We start from the raw sequence: 22402 nt of genomic DNA, 5'->3' as shown, positions 1-22402 counted from the left end.
GATGATGAATTAGCTGCCCTGTGGCCAGAATTGAACAGGAGAAGATTAAATTGCCTCTGTGTCTGTCTGTCTCGGTCTCTGTTTGATGTGTTTATGGGCATTGAATGTTTGCCCTATGTGTGTATAATGTGATCCGCCCTGAGTCCCCTTCGGGGTGAGAAGGGCGGAATATAAATACGGTAAATAAATGAATAAATAAATTGGACACTATGGAGAGGAATAGGAGGACTCCCTTTTCTTTCTCCCTGCTCCTAGCAACATACATCATCACCATCACCACCACCACCACCACCACCACCACCACCATCATCATCATCATCACCATCATCATCGCCATCAATCCTCTTCCCCCTCCCCTTTAAGAGGCTCCGCCGCCCGCCGATTGGTCCTTTATTCTCACCGGCGCGGCGATGAGCGCATCCTCAGCCAATGGGGAGGCTTGGAGGATGGAAATCCCCGCAGACAGACAGGTTGCAGTCCCTGCTTGGGTCTAAGGCGGAGGAGGAGGAGGAGGAAGAGATGGGCGCAGAGCAGCTCCGGAGCCACGGCTTCCTTTAGGTAAATCCTAAATTGCTCAGCCTTCCTTGGGGAAACAGGGAGGGGTTTCCCGGGACCTGATCCTTTCCCTTGAAGGTGGTGGGAGACTCTTTGCATCCCTTGCTTGCTTTCCCAGAGGATGGCGGGGCCAGGGGTCATCATTTTCCTAGCGGGGCATTATCACCAGCGAGGCAACAACAACCTTCCCGGATTTGCGGTGGTTTCCTCTCCGATCCGGTTCCATCACGACTGAGCTCTTCCCCTTAATCCTCTTGTTAATGCCAGTGGTGCTCAACCTTCCTATTGCCCAGACCCCTTAATACAGTTCCTCATGTTGTTGTGACCCCCAACCATGCGGTAGAATTATTTTCGTTATTAGTATACAATACTAATAATAATACAATATAATAATATTATTAATTATATATTTACATTACATGTAATATTACCATATAGTGACATTGTACTATTTATTTATTTATTTATTTATTAACAGTACAGTAGAGTCTCACTTATCCAACATAAACGAGCCGGCTGAACGTTGGATAAGCGAATATGTTGGATAATAAGGAGAGATTAAGGAAAAACCTATTAAACATCAAATTAGGTTATGATGTCACAAATTAAGCACCAAAACATGTTATACAACAAATTTGACAGAAAAAGTAGTTCAATACGCAGTAATGCTATGTAGTAATGACTGTATTTATGAATTTAGCACCAAAATATCACGATATATAGAACCATTGACTACAAAAATGTGTTGGATAATCCAGAACGTTGGATAAGCGAGTGTTGGATAAGTGAGACTCTACTGTATTATAATATTATTAATTATATATTTATATTACATGTAATATTACTAATAATATTACCATATAGTGATATTGTACAATATAGTAATTTAATGCTAATCATGTGCTATGCTAATAATATAATATATTGTCTGTACATATAATTTGTACATATAATAAAATGGAGCCCCGGTGGCGAAGTGTGTTAAAGCGCTGAGCTGCTGAACTTGCAGACTGAAAGGTCACAGGTTCAAATCCCAGAAGCAGAGTGAGCGCCCGCTGTTAGCTCCAGCTTCTGCCAACCTAAGGTTAAGGTTTCCCCTGATGTTAAGTCCAGTCATGTCTGACTCTGGGGGTTGGTGCCCATCTCCATTTCTAAGCCGAAGAGCCGGCATTGTCCATAGACACCTCCAAGATCATGTGGCCGGCATGACTGCATGGAGCACTGTTACCTTCCCGCCAGAGCGGTACCTATTGATCTACTCACATTGGCATATTTTTGAACTGCTAGGTTGGCAGAAGCTGGAGCTAACATTGGGCGCTCACTCCGCTCCCGGGATTTGAACCTGCGACCTTTCGGTCTGCAAGTTCAGCAGCTCAGTGCTTTAACACACTTTGCCACCAGGGCTCCTCAAATTAGGTTATGATTTTACAAATTAAGCACCAAAACATCATGTTATTCAACAAATTTGACAGAAAAAAGTAGTTCAATACGTAGTAATGTTATGTTGTAATTACTGTATTTACAAATTTAGCACCAAAATATCACGATATATTGAAAACATTGACTACAAAAATGCATTGGATAACCCAGAAGCTTGGATAAGCGAGTCTTGAATAAGTGAGACTCTACTGTACGTGAAAAAGATCTTGAAGTCCTCATGGACAACAAGTTAAGCATGAGCCAACAATGTGATGTGGCAGCAAAAAAGCATGAGTAGAAATACAGTGTCTAGATCCAGGGAAGTCATGCTACCCCTTTATTCTGCCTTGGTCACACCACACCAGGAATAAGGTGGCCAATTCTGGGAATTGCAATGTAAGGTTGACAGGCTGGAATGTGTCCAGAGGAGGGCAACTAAAATGATCAAGGGTCTGGAGAACAAGCCCAATGAGGAGCGGCTTAAAGAACTGGGCATGTTTAGCCTGCAGAAGAGAAGGCTGAGAGGAGACATGATGAAGGCCATTTATGTAAGTGAGGGGAAGTCATAGGGAGGAGGGAGCAAGCTTGTTTTCTGCTGCCCTAGGACGAGGAACAACGGCTTCAAACTACAGGAAAGGAGATTGCACCTGAATATTAGGAAGAACTTCCTCACTATGAGAACTGTTCAGCAGTGGAACTCTCTTCCCCGGACTGTGGTGGAGGCTCCTTCTTTGGAGGCTTTTAAGCAGGGGCTGGATGGCCTTCTGTTGGGGTGCTTTGATTGCAATTTTCTTGCTTTTGGCAGGGGTTTGGACTGGATGGCCCATGAGGTCTCTTCCAACTCTATGATTCAATGCTTCTATAATCTGCATTCTGAAACTAGATTATATGGCGGTGCCGATCCAGTCTGGGATTTGATTGTCATGTGTTTTGATCTTCGTTTTCTGTCTTAATATATGTGTTTGAATGGTTTTATATATATTTTTACAATGTTTGTACCGTGCCTTGAGCTTTGAGGAGATAATACAAATAAAATGTATTATCATTATGGTGATAGAGATGATGATTATGATGATAAGAAGGCTAGAGGGGTCTCTTGTGGCTAGGGAGGTCCTTTACCTGTCGTCTGCTTGATCTATAGTAAGATCAGGGCTACCGAGCCTCACTCCCCTGCAGCTGCATCTGCCACCCACTGCCTTTATTTAGCACCAGCCTCAAAGGCCCTGGGAAGGATTTACTAACTAGCCAGGCCCTATCTGGTTGCGTTTCCTCTTTGCTCGCCACCCAGAGACAGCAAGAACCAGAAATAGCCTCTTGACGTTTCATTTCTTCCTCCACAATCTGCGGAAACTGCAGACCAGGGTGGATCCGCCTGAATGTTTCCTGCTCAGATGGTTAAGGAAATTGGAAAATCAAGGATGCATCTATACCAGGCCTGGGCAAACTTTGGCCCTCCAGGTGTTTTGGACTTCAACTCCCACAATTCCTAACAGCCTATCGGCTGTTAGGAATTGTGGGAGTTGAAGTCCAAAACACCTGGAGGGCCAAAGTTTGCCTAGGCCTGGTATAGAATGTGATGTTGCTCCTTTCTTACTACCTTCAGTCTTACCAACCATTACTCTCTTTTCTATTAAGTCACTAGCTGTGCCCAGCCATGCGTTGCTGTGGCGTTGTCTGGTGGTGTTGGTGAGAAATTGTTGAGGTAGTGGTGGTATTGAATGTCTGTTGTATGGTTGTCTTTATGTTTAGTATGCACACTGAAGTGGATTATATGGCAGTGTGGAGTCAAGATAATCCAGTTCAAAGCAGATAATATAAGATTCTAAATGGGTTATATAGCTGTGTGGAAGGGCCTTGAGTCTACACTGCCATATAATCCAGTTTAAATCTGATAATCTGTGGAAGAGGCCTAAGTGAGGCCTAACTGTGCCTGTCCCCTGGGCTGAGTAGGTTGCTAGGAGACCAAGTGGGCGGAGCTTAGCCTTAAAACTGGCAGCAATTGGATAAAAACTATTATTCCTCTCCCTGTAATTAGGACTTTATTTTTCTTTTCTTTTTGTTGTATCAACCTAGAGCCGTGAATGATGGGTTGTGTTGTCAAATTTCGAGGTTGGGGAGCCTGTAGTTTTGTTGTTTTGTCCGCTGCCGTGATTCCATCACTCTTTTATATATATAGATGCCATGTTATCTCATGATATGTTTTAAGTGTGCTGAGGAATCATGGAAATGCCTGTGGCCCTCCAGGTGTTGAGCTCAATTTCCCATCAGTCCTAGCTAGTATTATTATTATTTATTTACCCTATTTATACCCCACCTTTCTATACCCCAAAGGGGACTCAGGGTGGCTTACATATGGCAATTATTCAATGCTTTTAAAAACTCATACAAAACGTAAGCTTAAAGTATTTAAATTAAAAATTAATACATATTAACATTTAAAGCATTGCATTCAATTTGCCAAATAGTCACTGTTGAATGTTTTTAGGTTGAATGTTTTTATGTTGAATGTTTTTATATTGTGGAATGATATTTTAAATTGTAAGTCGCTCGGAGCACTCTGGTGGAGAGCGACTAATTAAGAAATAAAGTGAAGTGAATTAAAATTTGGAAAGGTTTTCATTTTTATATAAACTGAATTAGATGCCAAATATTAAAACAACAACAATCTATATTTTCAGATATAAGCTCTTAATTAAGACTGAAATATGTATATAATTTATGGATGTGGGCAGCATGTTAATTTTACATGAAAATACAGTAGAATCTCACTTATCCAAGACTTGCTTCTCCAAGGTTCTGGATTATCCAAGGCATTTTTGTAGTCAATGTTTTCAATATATCATGATATTTTGGTGCTAAATTCTCAAATACAGTAAATATAACATAACATTACTGTGTATTGAACTACAGTAGAGTCTCACTAATCCAAGCCTCACTTATCCAAGCCTCTGGATTATCCAAGCCATTTTTATAGTCAATGTTTTCAATATATCGTGATATTTTGGTGCTAAATTCGTAAATACAGTAATTACTACATAGGATTACTGCCTATTGAACTACTTTTTCTGTCAAATTTGTTGTATAACAGGATGTTTTGGTGCTTAATTTGTAAAATCATAACCTCATTTGATGTTTAATAGGCTTTTCCTTAATCCCTCCTTATTATCCAAGATATTCGCTTATCCAAGGTTCTGCCAGCCCGTTTAGCTTGGATAAGTGAGACTCTACTGTACGTGGGTAGGTTAACCAAAATCAGTATTTCATTTTGTATATTGGTAGAGCACACACTTATTGTTAATCTTGCATGTCATGAATTTCATCCAACTCTTATTGCTGTTATTACTATCTCCAAGAACACACAGATTCTGTTTCCAGTTTATTTCCATCTCTGATCTGTAAAGTCCTTTGTTGTTTCTCTAGACTATTGAACCTACCCACCTTTGGTCTGTTTATAAGTCTTTCTTGGTCTTCAGCATTACAGGAAACAGGCAGACAAGGATTTCTTGAGAATGACTGGGTTATAACCAAGGAGTCTCTTGAGCCCCTGACCGGACATGGATTCAGAGTCCTGCACCCGAGCCTTCTCCCAAGCCAGAGTCTATCTGGAGCAGATCCGAAGCCGCGTGGCACCAGGAGGCGTGGACGTCCATGGGACGGTGAAACGCGACTACCTGGTGGATGCCGCTAAGCAGATCCGCCTGGCTTTGGAGCGGGATGTCAGCGAGGACTACGAAGAAGCTTTCAATCACTACAAGAATGGCGTGGATGTGCTGCTCAATGGAGTGCAAGGTATGGCCGGAAAGTGGCATGATGGACAGGGTAACATGCATGGGAAAAACCATCTAATACAATTTATAGAGATACAGGTTCCATATCTCTTGTTTGGGAGTGCCTCAAGATTCTTTGTTGCAGTTGAGGATCTCTTTTCTGAAATGGTTGGAGCCGGAAGTGTTTTGAATTTTATTTAAAATCTGGAATAGATTTATTTGCATATCCATACATAATGAGATACCTTGGGGATGGGAGCCAAATCTAAACACAGAATTACCGTATATACTCGAATATAAGCCAGCCCAAATATAAGCCGAGGCATCTAATTTTACCACAAAAAAACTGGGAAATCATTGACTCAAGTATAAGCCGAGGGTGGAAAATTTCAGAAATAAAAATAGATGCCTATAGAGGCTGTGGAACACCCTCCCCAGCAACATACGGCAGATACCAACTCTCCTAGGCTTCAGGAAAGCCTTAAAGACATGGTTGTGCACACAGGCTTTTAATGAATGAGAACATGGACTTTACATGACCTGTACGAAGACTTGAGGATTCTGGATGAATGGTTTTTAATCTTGGACATTCTTAAAATTTTATATAATGTGTTTTATTTTGAAATGGTATCTGTTTTATATGAACTGTTGTTTTGTAGATTGTTTTATATGAATTGCTGTTTTTACATTGTTTTAGGCATTGAATTTTTGCCTATTTACTGTAAGCCGCTTTGAGTCTCCTAGGAGAGAAAGGCGGGGCAAAAGTAATGTAAATAATAATAAATAATAATAATAATGCCAAAAAGTACATTAATTGAGGCATCAGTAGGTTAAATGTTTTTAATAATAATAAAATAAAATAATACATGTAATAATAATAATAAATACAGGAAAATAATACATGTAATAATAAATAGAGTAGAATAATAAATATAATAATAATAATAATAATAATAATAATAATAATAATAATAATAATAATAATAATATTAGAGTGAAATAATAAATGTGAGTAAAATGAATGTAATAATACCAATAATAATAGAGAAAAATAATAAATGTACCATATATTCTCGAGTATAAGCTGACCCAAATATAAGCCACCCAGGACCCTCACCCGAGTATAGGCTGAGGGGGGCTTTTTCAGTCCTTAAAAAAGGGCTGAAAAACTAGGCTTATACATGAGTATATACAATAAATTCATTTATGCTTTGTATATGCTGTATACAGCAGGCATGGGCAAACTTCAGCCTTCCAGGTGTTTTGGACTTCAACTCCCACAATTCCTAACAGCTGATAGGCTGTTAGGAATTGTGGGAGTTGAAGTCCAAAACACCTGGAGGGCTGAAGTTTACCCGTGCCTGCTGTATACAGATAGCTTGAAGGTACAGTATTTTTAAACACATTATTTTTTATTCTTTTGAGCATGATATGAAGGAACTATGGCAGTTAAAGTAGTGTCAAACTAGTATCAAACTAGTGTAAATCTGCCTTGTGAATAGGCGTCTAGCCCATAATACCTGTGTTCTTACATAACTAGGAGGGGTTGTTTCATTTTGGGAGTTTGCAAGGTGATCGCCCAAGCAGCAAGTTTGCTAACATGTGGTTATCTATGGTTAATTTTTTTTAAAAAAAAAATCAAACCATATACGAAAAATGTGGGGCAAGGTGAAGTGTAAAGTTTTGCTGAAGCAGAACTATGCTCCATCTCTTGTGCCCGAACTCTCCTGTCTCTTGCGGGGATCGTCTGACATGGCCATGTAGCTGGAAGTGTGGTGCGGAGGAGTTATCCCTAGCTATGCCCCTGTGATCAAACATACAACATCAAAGGAAAAATAAGGTGTGTTACATTATGTGGGAGGTACAGTTTTGGAATGCTTTCTTACATTTGAAAAAACAAAACAAAATCTCTCTGTAAGTTAGAAAAAGCGAACAAACCAGTATACCATGCCCATTCTTGTTTCTTGGAGAGATCTTTTGTTATTATTGTATTGTATTATTGTATTTTGTTATTATTGAAATACCTTAGCCAATTGGACTAAATTCTTGACTATCTATATTGCTGGGTGGCAACAGAAAAATATGCAAAATTGGAACAATTGTCTAAAAAGCATGCAAAATAAGAAAACTGTAAACATGAATAATTTATAGTGTGCAGTGTTGGAAATAGCAAGCTTCTACAAACTTCCTATACTAGTTATTTGTTATATATATAATTGAGATAGCTTACAATATTGTATGCATATATTGATATGCAGTTTTTCCTTAACTCTATTTGTTATTTATTTATTTACAATATTTATATTCCACCCTTCTCATCCCGAAGGGGACTCAGGGCGGATCACAATGCACATACATGGCAAACATTCAATGCCATTTATAGACATAAAACAGATAAAGGTAATTCAACATTCTTCCAACTTCGGCTTCAGGAGATTATGCTCGATTCTGGCCACAGGGGAAGCTGTCGCTTCATCCACTGTGACACCAAGTCCTTTTTGATTGTAGTATTTCCTCCTTCAATCGCAGGCAGTTTTATGGTGTCGTAAATTAAATTAACCTCTCTGCTTAAGCGGTCCCTAATTTATCTACTCCCAGCTGCAGCTGTTTTCTAACTACTTAGGTGGTCAGTAAGCTAGACTATTAAACAGTCAGGTGCTCAATCCAACTCGGGCTTCGAACTCACCATCTTTTGGTTGGCAGTGATCTATTGCTGCTGGCGATTAACCAGCTGCACTACAACCCAGCCTATGATGTTCGGCCAGTGTTGAACAACTCTATGTCCTGGGAGGAACTGCAGACCATGTGACCAGATCTGGGAGTATTCAGACTGAGACTCTATTTTGGAAGCTGTTTTTACCTCAGAGTCAGTTTGCGGTAGAGTTTACCTCAGGAGTACAGTTTAGAAGTCAGCAAGTGTCAGTATAGTTATAGTATAGTTAGTCTTTATTGAGTCAATGTTCAGTAATATATTAGACTTAAGAGAATGTTAGTCTGTATGCAACAAATAAGAGACTAGAATAGAATGTTTTAGAGAACTTACTGTTTAAACTTTGAACAAATAAGAAATGTACCCGTATGCTGAATACATTAAGTTTATAAGTAAATCAACTATGTTAACTTTTAACGAAGACTTCTTCTTCTTATTTTTTATCTCTTCAGAGCATGATTTAAAAGCAATATATTTTATGGGAGAGTAGATGTTTCCTTTTGGGCAACTGAAATAACACTTCTGAAGATCTGTTTTATATATATATTGGCATATCTTTGTTCCTAACAGTTCAAAGAGAAAACCAGGGATATCAGTCTAACAACTGAGAAACCTAAATTGCTTTGCATGACTACTAGTGGATATTTACCACTAAAGAGAATATTGACTCAAGTGAGTTTTTAACCCTTCTCAGGAAGATCATACTTTACAAAAAGGTTATGGTTATTCCAAATAGTGTGAATGCCAATTGATCTCCAAAAAGTGTCATGCTTCCAAATGGCTACGTAGATTTTGGTTTTCCAAAAGGTTATGATCTCTAACAAAGTCACGACTTTCCAAAAGGCAGTTTATCAAGCTTATTGTGATGCAAATTAGAATTGCCTAGCTTGTTTAATTGTAAGTAATTCACATCTTTGGTTAGAAGGCCAGTATGATGTTCAGAAGAGCTGAAGATATATGGTGATTTCATTTATGAGGATGAAACATTATTGATGCGCATGGCTCTCTTGCACAGTTGATCCTAACAAGGAGCGCCGTGAGGCTGTGAAGAGGAAGATCACCCAGTACTTGAAGCGTGCCGAAGAGATCTTCAATTGCCATCTGCAACGGACTCTAGAGAATGGAAGTTCTGCGGAAACGGTGAGGAACCGAGCACTCGGCAAAATGGCTTCTTGGCTAGTTTAGGTTTCCAGGTGGAGAGCTGATAATATGCTTTTGGAATATGGCAAATGGTTAAGGGACAATGGGTAAGAATGCAATATGCTTGAACTCACCCAGAGCTTGGAAAAGTTACTTCTCTGGGCTACAGTCTCCAGATTCCCACAGTTGCAATGGCCACTGGTCAGGGCTGGAACATTCTGAGAATTGTAGTTCTGAGGTTATTTTTTTCCAATCTCTTATCCTGTCCAGTTACAGATGTGGCATATTGCTTAAGGACAAGAATGAACTACTTTTGTCATTCAACTACAGCTCTCGTGACACCTGTCAAGTGTTGAAAGTTGCAGTCCAGCAACATCTGGATGGCCACATGTTTGCCTGTTTCTGATTTAGGAGGAACAAGAACAGCTGATCACCCTCCAGGCTTTCTTATTTTCAGAAAAAAACATACATACTAATGCTCTCTAAATGATTCAGAAATTATACCAAGTGGATTCAAAGCTGTTTGGAAGACAAGCTGGAGCTGGCTGATGCAGAGTATCATACTACTTTATAGCAATGCTGTGTTGTGTTGCGGTATAACAACAACCACTAAATGTGTGTGTTCAGAGAGTGGAGGAAGAAAGATTATTTTGAAAAGTTTTTGATACCCTCAAAAGTGCTGAATCAACCGTAGAAGCAATCCAATTGGTTAATGGTTTCCATTTTCTTATAATGAATGTGGTTGATGTTTTCCAATTCTTTATTTGCACAGAACTTGGAAGTGAGCTCTATTGGTACACTGAATAAATCCCTTGCGCAGGGCTGCCTATGACATTTTGCTGTCGGAGGCAGAGCAGGATAAGATGCTTTCTTTCTTCCACCCATCACATTGTCTTGTGCCCAAGGCTAGTGAGGTTATTTTCGCCATTGAGACAGAATATTTCATAACCCCACATTACTTATAGTAAAAATAACAAAGTTAATAGCTGAGAATTCTCACCCCTTCAGACACCGAAATCTATTGCCTCAGGAAACTATGTTGCTCCCTACTCACCTCAATTTATTGCATTAGGCTAATCCTCAATAGAACTAGACTCTCCAAAATTAATGGGAGCTTGGTAAATCAAAACATATGTAGGTTGCATTGACTCAGTAAGTCTTCTGTAATTGGGACTAATGGTAAATACTGATTAAGGTCTTTAGTTCCCTATTCTGTACTTGGATTGAGTTCAGTTTTGCATAAATGAGAACAGAGAACTAACTTGAACATTACAAAGGAAGTTCTCTGCTGTGTCTTTATTTGTAGAGAAGTGCATTTTCAAATGAAGATTTTTTTTTGTATTGATGTTTAGGCTACTATCTCATTTCTGGTCTAATGCTGGTAAAATAGCTTGCATATGTGATCCAGAAAGGAAGGTATTTTGAGAACTGTTCCAGGGCTGCAACTACCTCAATCCAGACTTGCATGAGATACATAATTAAAAGTCCCATCAAACTTCTGGAATGACATGGCTCTAACTTTTTTGGGTGAAAGATGTGGATTTCAATGTTATTAAGCCCCTGGTGGCACAGTGCGTTAAAGCGCTGAGCTGCTGAACTTGCGGACCAAAAGGTGCCAGGTTCAAATCCCGGGAGCGGAATGAGCACCCGCTGTTAGCCCCAGCTCCTGCCAACCTAGCAGTTCGAAAACATGCCAATGTGAGTAGATCAATAGGTACTGATCCGGAGGGAAGGTAACGGTGCTCTATGCAGTCATGCCAGCTACATGACCTTGGAGGTGTCTATGGACAACGCTGGCTCTTTGGCTTGGAAATGGAGATGAGCACCAACCCCCAGAGTTGGTCACGACTGGACTTAACGTCAGGGGAAAACCTTTACCTTTACCTTTAGGCATAAATACATCACTGAGATGACAGAATGGAGCAGGAAAATGAAATGTGCATCTAGGTAAATAGTGCCATAGCAAAGGTAGGGTTGAAGTTAGATCTAGGAACAGGTTATCATGGTGTAGTGATTTGGGTGCTGGACTAGGACACTGGGCGACAAGAGTTCAAATCCCTGCTTGGCCATGGAAACCCACAGGGTGAACTTGGACAAGTCATGCTTCCTCAGCCTAAGAGGAAATCAAAGGCAACTCCTCTCTTAACAAATTTTGCAAAGAAAACCCAGTGTTAGGTTCACCTTAGTGCAAGCATGAGCAAACTTCACCCCTCCAGGTGTTTGGGACTTCAACTCCCACAATTCCTAACAGTCAATAGGCTATTAGAGATTGTGAGAGTTGAAGTCCAACACACCTGGAGGGCCGAAGTTGGCTGAAGTCACCATAAGGCAGAATCTGCTTGAAGGCACACGACAGCAAAGATCCCATTGACTTCTGGAGACCAGGTAAATAGACATTGAATTTTGTCTCTGGCTCCTTTCTTTCATGATATGACATTGTTGTCATGTCTCAAATGAAGATATTTCTTAATTCTTATGGATTAATTCTTATTGATTGGCAGGGTTACAGCAGCCTTCGCTTCCGTCCAATCAGGACACTTAGCACACCAATTGAGAACCTGAGACGCTGCAAAGTTGTGGGAATCATTGATAAGGTAACTTAATTGTTTGCACCGGATATTTCTTGTTTGGGGGCAGAAAAGTAGCCATGTTATATAGATTTGGCAATAACAATGAAAAGTCATTGGAACCCTAATAAACTATACTATTTATTTGGTATCCACTTTCTAGGCCAGGTCCTCAATATAATTTAATGAGTCTGATGAAACTTTGGGTCCAATCTGTACTTTTAATATGGGACATGCAGCTGCATTGGTGCTTTTAATTATTCCCAGGAACCCAATATAGATTAAGAACCTAAACTGGTAAGGGTAAAATAAGAGGGTTTAAATCAGTGGTTCTCAAATGGTGGGTCCCAGGTGTTTCACCCTTCAACTCCCAGAAATCCTAACTGGCTGGGATTTCTGGGAGTTGTAGGCCAAAACACCTGGGGACCCACAGGTTGAGATCTACTGCTTTAAATACTGTGCTTCCTGCTGGGGTCCCACTTTGGTTCACTTCCCACACTTACAATTTGCACTGCAAAAGGTTCCCATTGAATTGAATAGTGGCTTGCTTTCCATATGCAAATGGTAGGTGTGGAAATGGTGAGGCTAAAATGTTAGTTACATGGTTAAATCTGCCGTTGTGCTCATGATCTGGACTTGGCAAATAAAAAGTTCTTACCAAATTTCTACTTCTGCCAACCTAGCAGTTCGAAAACATGCAAATGTGAGTAGATCAATAGGTACTGCTCTGGCGGGAAGGTAACGGTGCTCCATACAGTCATGCTGGCCACATGGAGGTGTCTGCAGATAACGCTGGCTCTTCGGCTTGGAAATGGAAATGAACACCAACCCCCAGAGTCATATATGACTAGACTTAATGTCATTGGAAAACCTTAACCTTTACCTACCAGATTTCTAAAATTTATGACCGAGATTGGTCACGCAGACATAGAGTATGTATTCTGCGGTCAAAGTGCTATCCTTGGTCTTTTGCCTTTGCATTTCTGATGTCACAAGTTAGGGGCATATTATTCCAAACTAGAAATCTGGATGGTGGTTCCCAGATTCTGCCTTCTAGCTGTTTGGAGAATTGAAGGAGCAGTTGCCGAAAAAGAGGTCTGCAAACTTTGCTGATCTTTTGTATTCCCTGTAGGTGCAAATTGTGCAGGACCCAGCCACAGGAGGAACCTTTATACTGAAGGTATGTGCCTTCCCTTGCCTTCCTTTGTGTTGGTCATTTGATGTTAGCACAGAACCAAGTGTTGGACTACTTTACACGAACTCCAGCAGCTGGTCGTCAGAGCCATATAATGCCATTCATACTCCCTTTTGCCATAAAGTACCATACGTTTCCATAATTTTCTTTTAAAGCCACCTGGGCTGAAGAAACATCTCTATACCTTGTGATAACAAATTCCTTAAATGATGTTCACTGGTGGTCTTCACAGATTCCCGTCTCCCCACAAAGCCACCTATGTTAATCTCTCATGTTTTTCTGGAATATTTGCAACCCACCAGATAGCTTTTCAAAAACTCAGGGAATAGCAGGAAGAAGTTAAATCAGACTTTTCTTTTAACATAAGAGGAGTTCTGCTAAATTCTGATTGTTCTATAGAGCCAGTAAGCTGGATCTATGGAAATGTTTTTGAAGACATTTTTCTTGAAGGGACAAAAGCCTGCATCTAAATGAAAAGCTTAATCGAATAAATAAATTTTCTTAATCTCTTACTGCTCCAGAGAATCTATTGGAAAGCCTGTGGGGGGATTTTTATATGGCATGTGCAGTAGGAGCTCCATTGTGTCCTATTGCAGGACAAGCACAGCCAGCAACAACACAAGCTTTTCTGTCCCTTGAAAAGCAACATTATCCCCTGTCCTGCCTTTCTGAAGCTTCACATCTGTTTGTTTCCTTTCTCCTCCTCACCCCATCTTCCTGTTCTTCCAAACAATAGAAAAAAAAAGTTTAGTCCTGCTGGCTTTATGTAAAAATATGCAGACTGTGCTTCTTTATACAGGCATGAAGAAAGTATCCCTTTTCTAACCCCCTTCTATTTTTTTTAAATGTGGGCATTATTATAGTAGACCCCCCAGTGGCGCAGCAGGTTAAACTGCTGAGTTGCTGAACTTCCTGACCAAAAGGTTGGTGGTTCGAATCCGGGGAGCAAAGTGAACTCCCACTGTTAGCCCCAGCTTCTGCCAACCTAACAGTTTGAAAACATGCAAATGTGAGTAGATCAATAGGTACCGCTCTGGTGGGAAGGTAACGACGCTCCATGCAGTCATGCTAGCCACATGATCTTGGTGATGTCTATGGGCAACACTGGCTCTTCGGCTTAGAAATGATGATGAGCACCAACCCCCATAGTCAGACACGACAAGACTTAATTTTAAGGGAAAATCTTTATTTTTACCTTATTTGACCTCAAATGCTCCAAAATACTGCAAATAATCCCAGAATGGATTGGGTTGCTTTCTTCTCACCACTCATAATCGTATCACTTCCAGTCTGGTAGAAATGTAGTGGTTTAGCCTGATGGGGATGGAAGCAGGAGAAAAATTGGCTCCCATTCTTTGCACAGTTACCCATGTCAGACATTGAAGTGTCAGTTGGTTTGACAGAAAGTGAGGAGGAGTTGCACAAGCAAGAGAGGCGATGGGGATGATGGTCCTTGCTGTTATGAGATGGCCCTGTCAGTCTGCTTACTGATAGCCTGGCTCTTGCCCTGATAAGACTATTCGTGAGACTTTTCCAGTCCAGTTGTGCCCAGGAAGCCAATCAAATCTTTGTCTACGCTTGTGTTAAAAGTTTAATTTGAAGTGGGTGGATTATGGCAATGGTTCCCAACCTTGGGTCCTCCAGATGTTTGGGACTTCAACTCCCATAAATCCCAGCCAAATTAACAAACAGCCAGAGCTTTTGGGAGTTGAAACTCATTGAGGACCAAAGTTGGGAACTGCTGGATTATGGTATTAAACCAATGTATATACCAGGCATAGGCAAACTTTGGCCCTCCAAGTGTTTGGCCTACCGGCTGTTAGGAATTGTGAGAGTTGAAGTCCGAAACACCTGGAGGGCCGAAATTTTCCTATGCATCCTATATAATGGTAGCTTGCAGATGTCAGGAAACAGAACCAGGATGATTATGGCATGATATTACTGTCACAATAATTAATTAGCCATTTTTAATTTCTCATATAAATGTTTTAACATGTAAAGTGATAGTAATTTGATAATAAGAGATGCTGAAGATTAGAATGATTAATCATTACAATAATGATTGTAAGGTCAGAACCTTATGGGTACTTTAAAGAATGTGTGAATTTTATATTAATAACATTTGATAATTTAACTAGAAATACAATTTATTATATATTAAGATAGACCATTATATATTATGATAAATCAGAAGATTTTGAAAGTGGCAGCGATAGGTATCAATTGTTGGATTTGAAGAACAATAGTACTAAAAATATGTAGCTTAATTAACAGGTAATGTATAGAAAGTAAGGTTTGATAGTTTTTGGGGTTTTTTATTGTGTCAAAAATGACCTGGAAACATGCTGCAAGTTGCTTCTGGTGTGAGAGAATTGTCCGACTACAGAGACGTTGCCCAGGGGACGCTGAGATGTGTTAGCTGGGAGGCTTCTCTCATGTCCCTGAAAGTTAGAGCTGACAGACGGGAGCTTACCCCATCTTGTGTATTCGAACTGGTAACCTTCAGGTCAGCAACCCAACCTTCAGGTCAGCAGTTCAGACGACTCAACGGCTTAACCCATTGCGCCACCACGACTCATATTACTCATGTTAGTAGAAAGTTGGAACTTGCATATGATTCTCCTTGTTGTTGGTCTGTGTATGTATTCATTTAGGTTACTGTGTTAGTCTGGTATGGTTGTAATTTCATGTAGTTTCTCCCTCTCTGTTGTTTTAATATTTTTAAAATTGTATGCATCAGTAAACATAGTTTTTAATTACTTTAAATCTTTGTTTGCTTTTAGAGCCTCCCCAAATCCCACATGGAGACCCGTAGAAGACAAACAATAATTCCACATGGAGTGCCCTTCATGGTTGAATTGTTGCGCTATTCTGCAAGCGAGGACTCCATCTTCCTTCATTTGGAGCATGTCAAAGGTGAGTGGTACCACTGAGTGAGTATATAGCTCTTTTCTACAGAAAGCCCGTGAGGCTCAGCGCCAGTGCCGGATTTACCATTGTGCTTTGGTGTGCTGAAGCACAGGGTCCCATTGGCCAGCGGGCCCCATCTTCCTGCCCAATTATTTTTACAATGGATTTTGCTTATGTGGTGCAATTCTAAATTTAAAGGTCTCATTTGTCCTCAATCCAGTACTGCTCAGAGCTATCTAATATTGTTTTGTATGTTGGAGAAAAATTATAAGTGATGATGGGTCTGGAAAGACCATGGAAAACAAATTACGGCAGCCAATTCAGATTGGTCATGAGAGCAAACAAGAGATAAGAGAAGAAGGTGTGAAAACAGACTTGTGCCTGAATAGGGTTACTTGTGTCTGGGATGCAGATAACCTACTGAAGTTAGGGTTGGCAGTTCGAATCTGAGCTCCCGTCTGTCAGCCCCAGCTTCCCATGCGGGGACATGAGAGAAACTTCCTACAGGATGGTGACACATTTGGGCATCCCCTGGGCAATGTCCTTGCAGACTACCAATTCTCTCACACCAGAAGCGACTGCAATTTGTTTCTGACACGGGGAAAGAAAGTAATGGGTAAATGCTTCCAATGAATATAATAGGTTAATCTTATTCAGCAATCCTTTGAGGGTAGGGAGGAATCATGGCTTGACCTTGAAGGAGCTGGGGGTGGCGACAGCCAACAGGAAGCTCTGGCGTGGGCTGGTCCATGAGGTCACGAAGAGATGGAAGCAAATGAACGAATAAACAACAACAACAAACAGGAATCATGGTAGACAAGCTGGTGCTTCTTAAGCTGTGCCAGCTCTCAACAGACTAAGCAGAAGGGGATGGGTCAAGAATAAAAGTTTTCAGTTTAACATTTAGAACATTTCCCCTCTCTTTGACATTATTAATGGGAGAGGAAATCACTCTAACACCTCTAAGATTTGAGTATCTTTTCTTCTTTTGTCAGGGTCAGAGAAGAGTGGGATTCTGTAGTAAAAAGCCTCCACTCACCACCAATGCCCCCATCCCTTGCTGTGGTTATTTTGTATCTTCTATTAATTTCTGGTTTATGATTATCCCAAGATGACACTACCATTGGATTTTCTTGGCAATATTAGTTCAAAAGGGCTTTGCTTTTTTGCCTTCCTCTGCGGCTGTTCTACCATGCTTCCATTATGTGTCTTCAAATTGACTCTGTCTTATGGAAATACAGAGGCAGCATTGTCTTTGCAATATTTATTGAGTGGAGGTTTGCCTCCACTGATGTCTGATGCTTCTTGTAGTGACAAAGATGCCTGGGTATCTTTGGAGACCTGCAGCTGAAATTATTCATATAGCCATTTTTGTTCTCCTTCCTTGTTCATCCCTTGCAGGAGGAACCCTCTGGTCCCATCTTCGTTCGCAGCCTCGTTCCCAGCATTATGATGCTTCCGACTGCTCCTGTCCATTGGGGAGTTCAAAACTCAGCTTGGCTACAGAGCACACCAGAGAGGATCAGCTCATAGGAAGCTCTCAGGAAGCCAAGACTAGGTCTCAGCAGAACTGCAGTGTCCACACCAGGAACAATGCTGGCCAGATCCCTGCTTGCTCTAATCACGGTCAGTTGAGAAGTGTTGATGGTTTGTCATCTCGGAAGGAGTCACCCAGCCACACTCACACCACAGCAACAACTGAATTCAGGGGGCAGGGAATTCATGGGGGGAAGGAATCAAGCACAACACACACTTTGCCTGCTGCGACAGAATCTAACTTCAAATCAGCACCTCGGGGACGTAGCCGCTCGGCCAACCAGGGTCTAAATTTTCGGTCATGTAACTCACTTGTTGCAATCAATGGTATCAACGGCATAAATGAGAAAGACAGTCCTCATCAGGAACCAGCAACACATCCAGGTGAGAGATCTAGCCAGCCCATCTCCAAAGCAGCGAGAGGGTGCAGCACACCAAAGACGGACACTCAGCGTCGCAGACTCTGTCGGCTTTCGCGTCACCCAGCATCTCTCCCACGGCAAAACCAAACGTGTCCTGGGTCTCCTCTCCAGAACCACTGCAGCCAGAAGAGTCAGTGGGAGAGACCACACAGGAGAGAAGAAAGACATGCTCTGCAAGAAAAGACTGCTCCTGATAGCAAACTGCACAAAAACCAAATGTCACCTGAGCAATATGGGCCAACTGCACATCAGCCTTTTGAAAATCATGGCACCAGGGCCTGGGATGTTTATGAGAATCAGGTACAAATTTGGGCAGCAGAACTGCTTTTGGCTCTGGAGGGTCTCCATCAACAGGGGATCCTATGCCAGGACCTCAACCCACGAAACCTGCTTCTAGATGATGCTGGTAAGAGTTTCTTGATAAGTATATGGAGGGCACATTTTGTCCATGATTTAGAAGAGTTGTAGAAGTAGGCTTGTTTTTGGGGTTCAAGGAAGAAGAGAAATAAAATTATTCCAAACTATATGTATAGTTTGTTCAGCTTGACAGTTTCTAAATATTTCTAAAGTCACTTGGACCATGCCTCTTGCATTTGTTTGGGGCCCTTTCACATTATATACTTATAGCACTATGATTCCATTGTAACTGCTACAGCACCAGTCGACAGAATCCTAAGATTTGCATTTGGTGAGGAATTTGAGCTCTGAGAAATCTAAACACCCCTTCCTAAACTGCCAAAAGCAGGATTTCATAGGACAGTGCCATACTAATTAAAATTTAATGTTACAGGGCCCTTGCTTTTCCCAAGTCCTATAGCCTGTTTCATGAGTAGATGTCCTCTTTCATCATTTAATAGAACAGGCACCAAACAGAAGGGTGGCAGTTTGAAATTTGTTGGGTTTTAAAGCATTGATACTTCCATAACCTTCAGATTAATTCTACTGATGTCATTTTCTTTCTATGGTGACAGCAGCGCTGTTTGCAGACCAAGGTTTAAAAGCTTTTATTTGGGGAGGTTAAAAGCAGTTGTATTATTACTATGTATAGCTTTACATAATCACTCTTAATGTTCTGGGGATTTATAGGTCACATCCATCTGACATATTTTGGCCAGTGGAGTGAGGTAGAGCCACAGTGTTGCAGTCAGGCACTGGAAGATTTATACTGTGCTCCAGGTAAGAAAGAGATCATCTGTTCTTCTTTTACCTTCTGCAGTTAGTAGCCGTGAATGTGCTTATCCTCCTACCCACACTTCTTCCTGAATCCCCCATCCCCACCCTGAAAGGAAGATGGAGATCACTCTCTTGCTGTGAATGCATTCTGTTGAAAGTGTTTGCCTAAGCTGTACAAAGGGATTTGACTCCTGGGATTGTTTTTCATAAGTGCTTTTTAACCTGTTCTTTTTCTCTGCAGAAGTGGGCGGAATATCTGATCTAACAGAAGCCTGTGACTGGTGGAGCTTCGGGGCACTTCTCTATGAGTTACTGAGTGGAGTGGTAAGTAATCTCATGTTTGTGCTGCATCTTGAAGGGCAATCCAGAAAAGCTGGTTCAAGGCACAAAGACCTATTGATGAACTGGGTAAGTTTAGCTTGGAGAAAAGGCTGAGAGGGAACATGATAGCCATGTGTTGTCGAAGGCTTTCATGGCCGGAATCACCACAGGGTTGTTGTGTGTTTTCCGGGATGTATGGCCATGTTCCAGAAGCATTCTCTCCTGACGTTTCACCCACATCTATGTCAGGCATCCTCAGAGGTGGTGAGGTATATTGTGTTGTGAGGTATATATATCTCACAACCTCTGAGGATGCCTGCCTTAGATGTGGGCGAAACGTCAAGAGAGAATGCTTCTGGAATATGGCCATACAGCCCGGAAAACACACAATAACACTATGATAGCCATGTTTAAATATTTGAGATGATGCCACATTGAGGAGGGGGTGAGATTTTTTTTGCTACTCTGGAAACTAGGAAATAGAGCAATTGATTCAAATTGCAGGAAAATATTCCATTTAAACATTAGGAAGAAATTCCTGATAGTAACAGCTGTTTGTCAGTGGAATATGCTGCCTTGGAGTGCAGTCGAATCTCCTCTGGGGGGTTTTAAGCAGAGGCTGGAGGGCCATCTGTGAGGGGTGCTTTGTGTGTTCCTGCATGGTAGGTGCTGGACTGGATAGTCCTTGTGCTCTATTTCAACTATTTGTTGTCCAGTATTAATTTTGATAAAATACATATTAGCCAAGCCCTCCTTGTCTATTGGAAATGAAGTCATCATTGTGAACTTGAGTTGCTATCAGACTACTATACTCAGCATTTTTTTGCCACAGGCCAGACTTTTTCCTAAAAAGCTAATTTCCTCTCTTACAGTCTTTATCCCAGAATCACCCCTCAGGGATTCATCCTCACACGCAGCTCCACCTTCCAGAAAATCTCAGCAAGGCTGCCTCCTCCCTGCTTTCAGAGGTGAGGTTGCTGCCTTGCTGGCACAAGGGGTGGCAAATAAGCTATAAGAAACAAGCTGCTTGGGATCTAATGGAAGTCTGATCTACTCTCCGTCTGATGTTTTATTTTCAGCTGCTGAGATATGATCCCAAACAACGTTTGGGCTCTGGAGAAGATGGAGTGAGCACAATCAAATCACACCCATTCTTCAGCACCATCCAATGGAACAAGCTTGTTGGATACTAAGAAACAAACAATGGACTTTGGGGGGGATGTGGGTATGAAAATTGAAGCTGTGGGATAGAACACCGGGTAGTTTTGTGTGCTGGGTTGTGTCCCTTACGAGCAATGATTCCATAGCCTTCCAGAAGCACCTCCTCCCATAGCCTTCCACAAGCACTTCTCAGGGGGAAATCCAATGCTGAGTCCAGACTTGTTTTCATCATTCTGCTGCTTCTATTCTATTTCCTACCTTTATGCCTCTGTCAGCTGCAGGGGACCAAGCCAGGCTTAGTAAGAATGTTTATGCCCCTGCATATGTCTTTGAAGAATATTTGTCCCAATATTCTGTAAATGCTACGTGCAAAACCATGTACAGGCAGTCCCCAAATTATGGACGAGATAGGTTATGTAGGTTTGTTCTTAAGTTGAATGTGTATGTCAGCTGGAACAGGTATATTTTTAAAATGTAACTCCAGCCAAAAATATGTATTAGCCTTGGATTGCATAGGAAAGGGTTAACTCCCCTTGGGGTTTGTTTGGCTGTCTGTGCCCGTTTAGATTTCACCTCAATTTCTGTCCCTGCAATAATTGGATTCTGAAAAAAATGTGGCTTATTATGGAAACAAGGATTGGCGATAAAGCTTCAGTGGAGACACCTTTTCCCCACAATAACTCTTAGGAGTGAATTTCCCTTCTTAGGGACAGATTTCTATTTCCTCGTACTGTATCATTTGTAAGTTGGATGTTTGTGACTCTGGGGCTGTCTTTATTAGAATTCCCCTGCCCCAAATCTGGTGCTCCCAAAGGAAGTTGGGTGTTGCCCAACAGCTACCAGATGGTATGCCCTCGCCTCCCCCATACATATATATGACCCAAAGAGATCACTCTCCCGCCCTGTATGGCTGTTGGCTTCCCTGTCATTCCTTATTTCACCTTTTCAAATTATACCTCTTGTCCTTCCTTGCCCTGTAGGTGCCCTGCTACATCTTACCTGACTTACTTTTTCATCTAGAAACATCTTGCTGCTATTCCAGCTTGACTCATCCCAGTTTATTGGTGCATTTCTGCTAAACTACCGCTAGGTGACATTCTTTGGTAGCTAGCTAGCTACACATTTCACAGCTTGCATGCAGGGCTTCTGAAACTGGCTTCTTCTGCAAAAAGTTCACTATTACAGGGAAAGAGATCCAAAAGCACTTCCTATGACCCCGTTCTATGGATCTTCCACTTTCTTGCCTGTGAACATTTTGAAAACCAATAAAAGACTCACAGCACAACCAAACACTTGTGTGGCTTTTTGGAGACCGCTGCAACCAAGGCTTTTTGCTTTTCGCAATGTGGTTTTTCACAGTAAGTAGTGTTCCTTCACTTATTGCGGGGGTTACGTTCCAGGAAAACCCGCAATAAGTGAAAATCCACGAAGTAGGGACACTATATTAATTTTAATATTTACACATTATATTATAGATTTAATATTTACATATTTAATACTTACACATTATATTAGGGGAGTAGTAG

General features: G+C 41.2%; 1 protein-coding gene across 1 annotated transcript; it reads left to right on the top strand.

Annotated features, from left to right (window-relative positions):
- Positions 1–419: 419 nt before the first annotated feature.
- rps6kl1 (ribosomal protein S6 kinase like 1) lies at positions 420–22166 on the top strand. The gene is made up of 11 exons (XM_003214443.3): positions 420–558; positions 5448–5763; positions 9467–9591; positions 12093–12185; positions 13291–13338; positions 16137–16269; positions 17665–18627; positions 19308–19397; positions 19636–19718; positions 20588–20683; positions 20795–22166. The coding sequence occupies exons 2-11, from the start codon at positions 5529–5531 to the stop codon at positions 20906–20908; spliced, it is 1980 nt and encodes a 659-aa protein (XP_003214491.2). The 5' UTR covers positions 420–558; positions 5448–5528; the 3' UTR covers positions 20909–22166.
- Positions 22167–22402: the final 236 nt, after the last annotated feature.

This window comes from Anolis carolinensis, chromosome 1 (genome assembly GCF_035594765.1).
Source record: "Anolis carolinensis isolate JA03-04 chromosome 1, rAnoCar3.1.pri, whole genome shotgun sequence".
NCBI lineage: Eukaryota > Metazoa > Chordata > Lepidosauria > Squamata > Dactyloidae > Anolis > Anolis carolinensis.
This window is presented reverse-complemented; position numbering and strand designations above follow the sequence as displayed.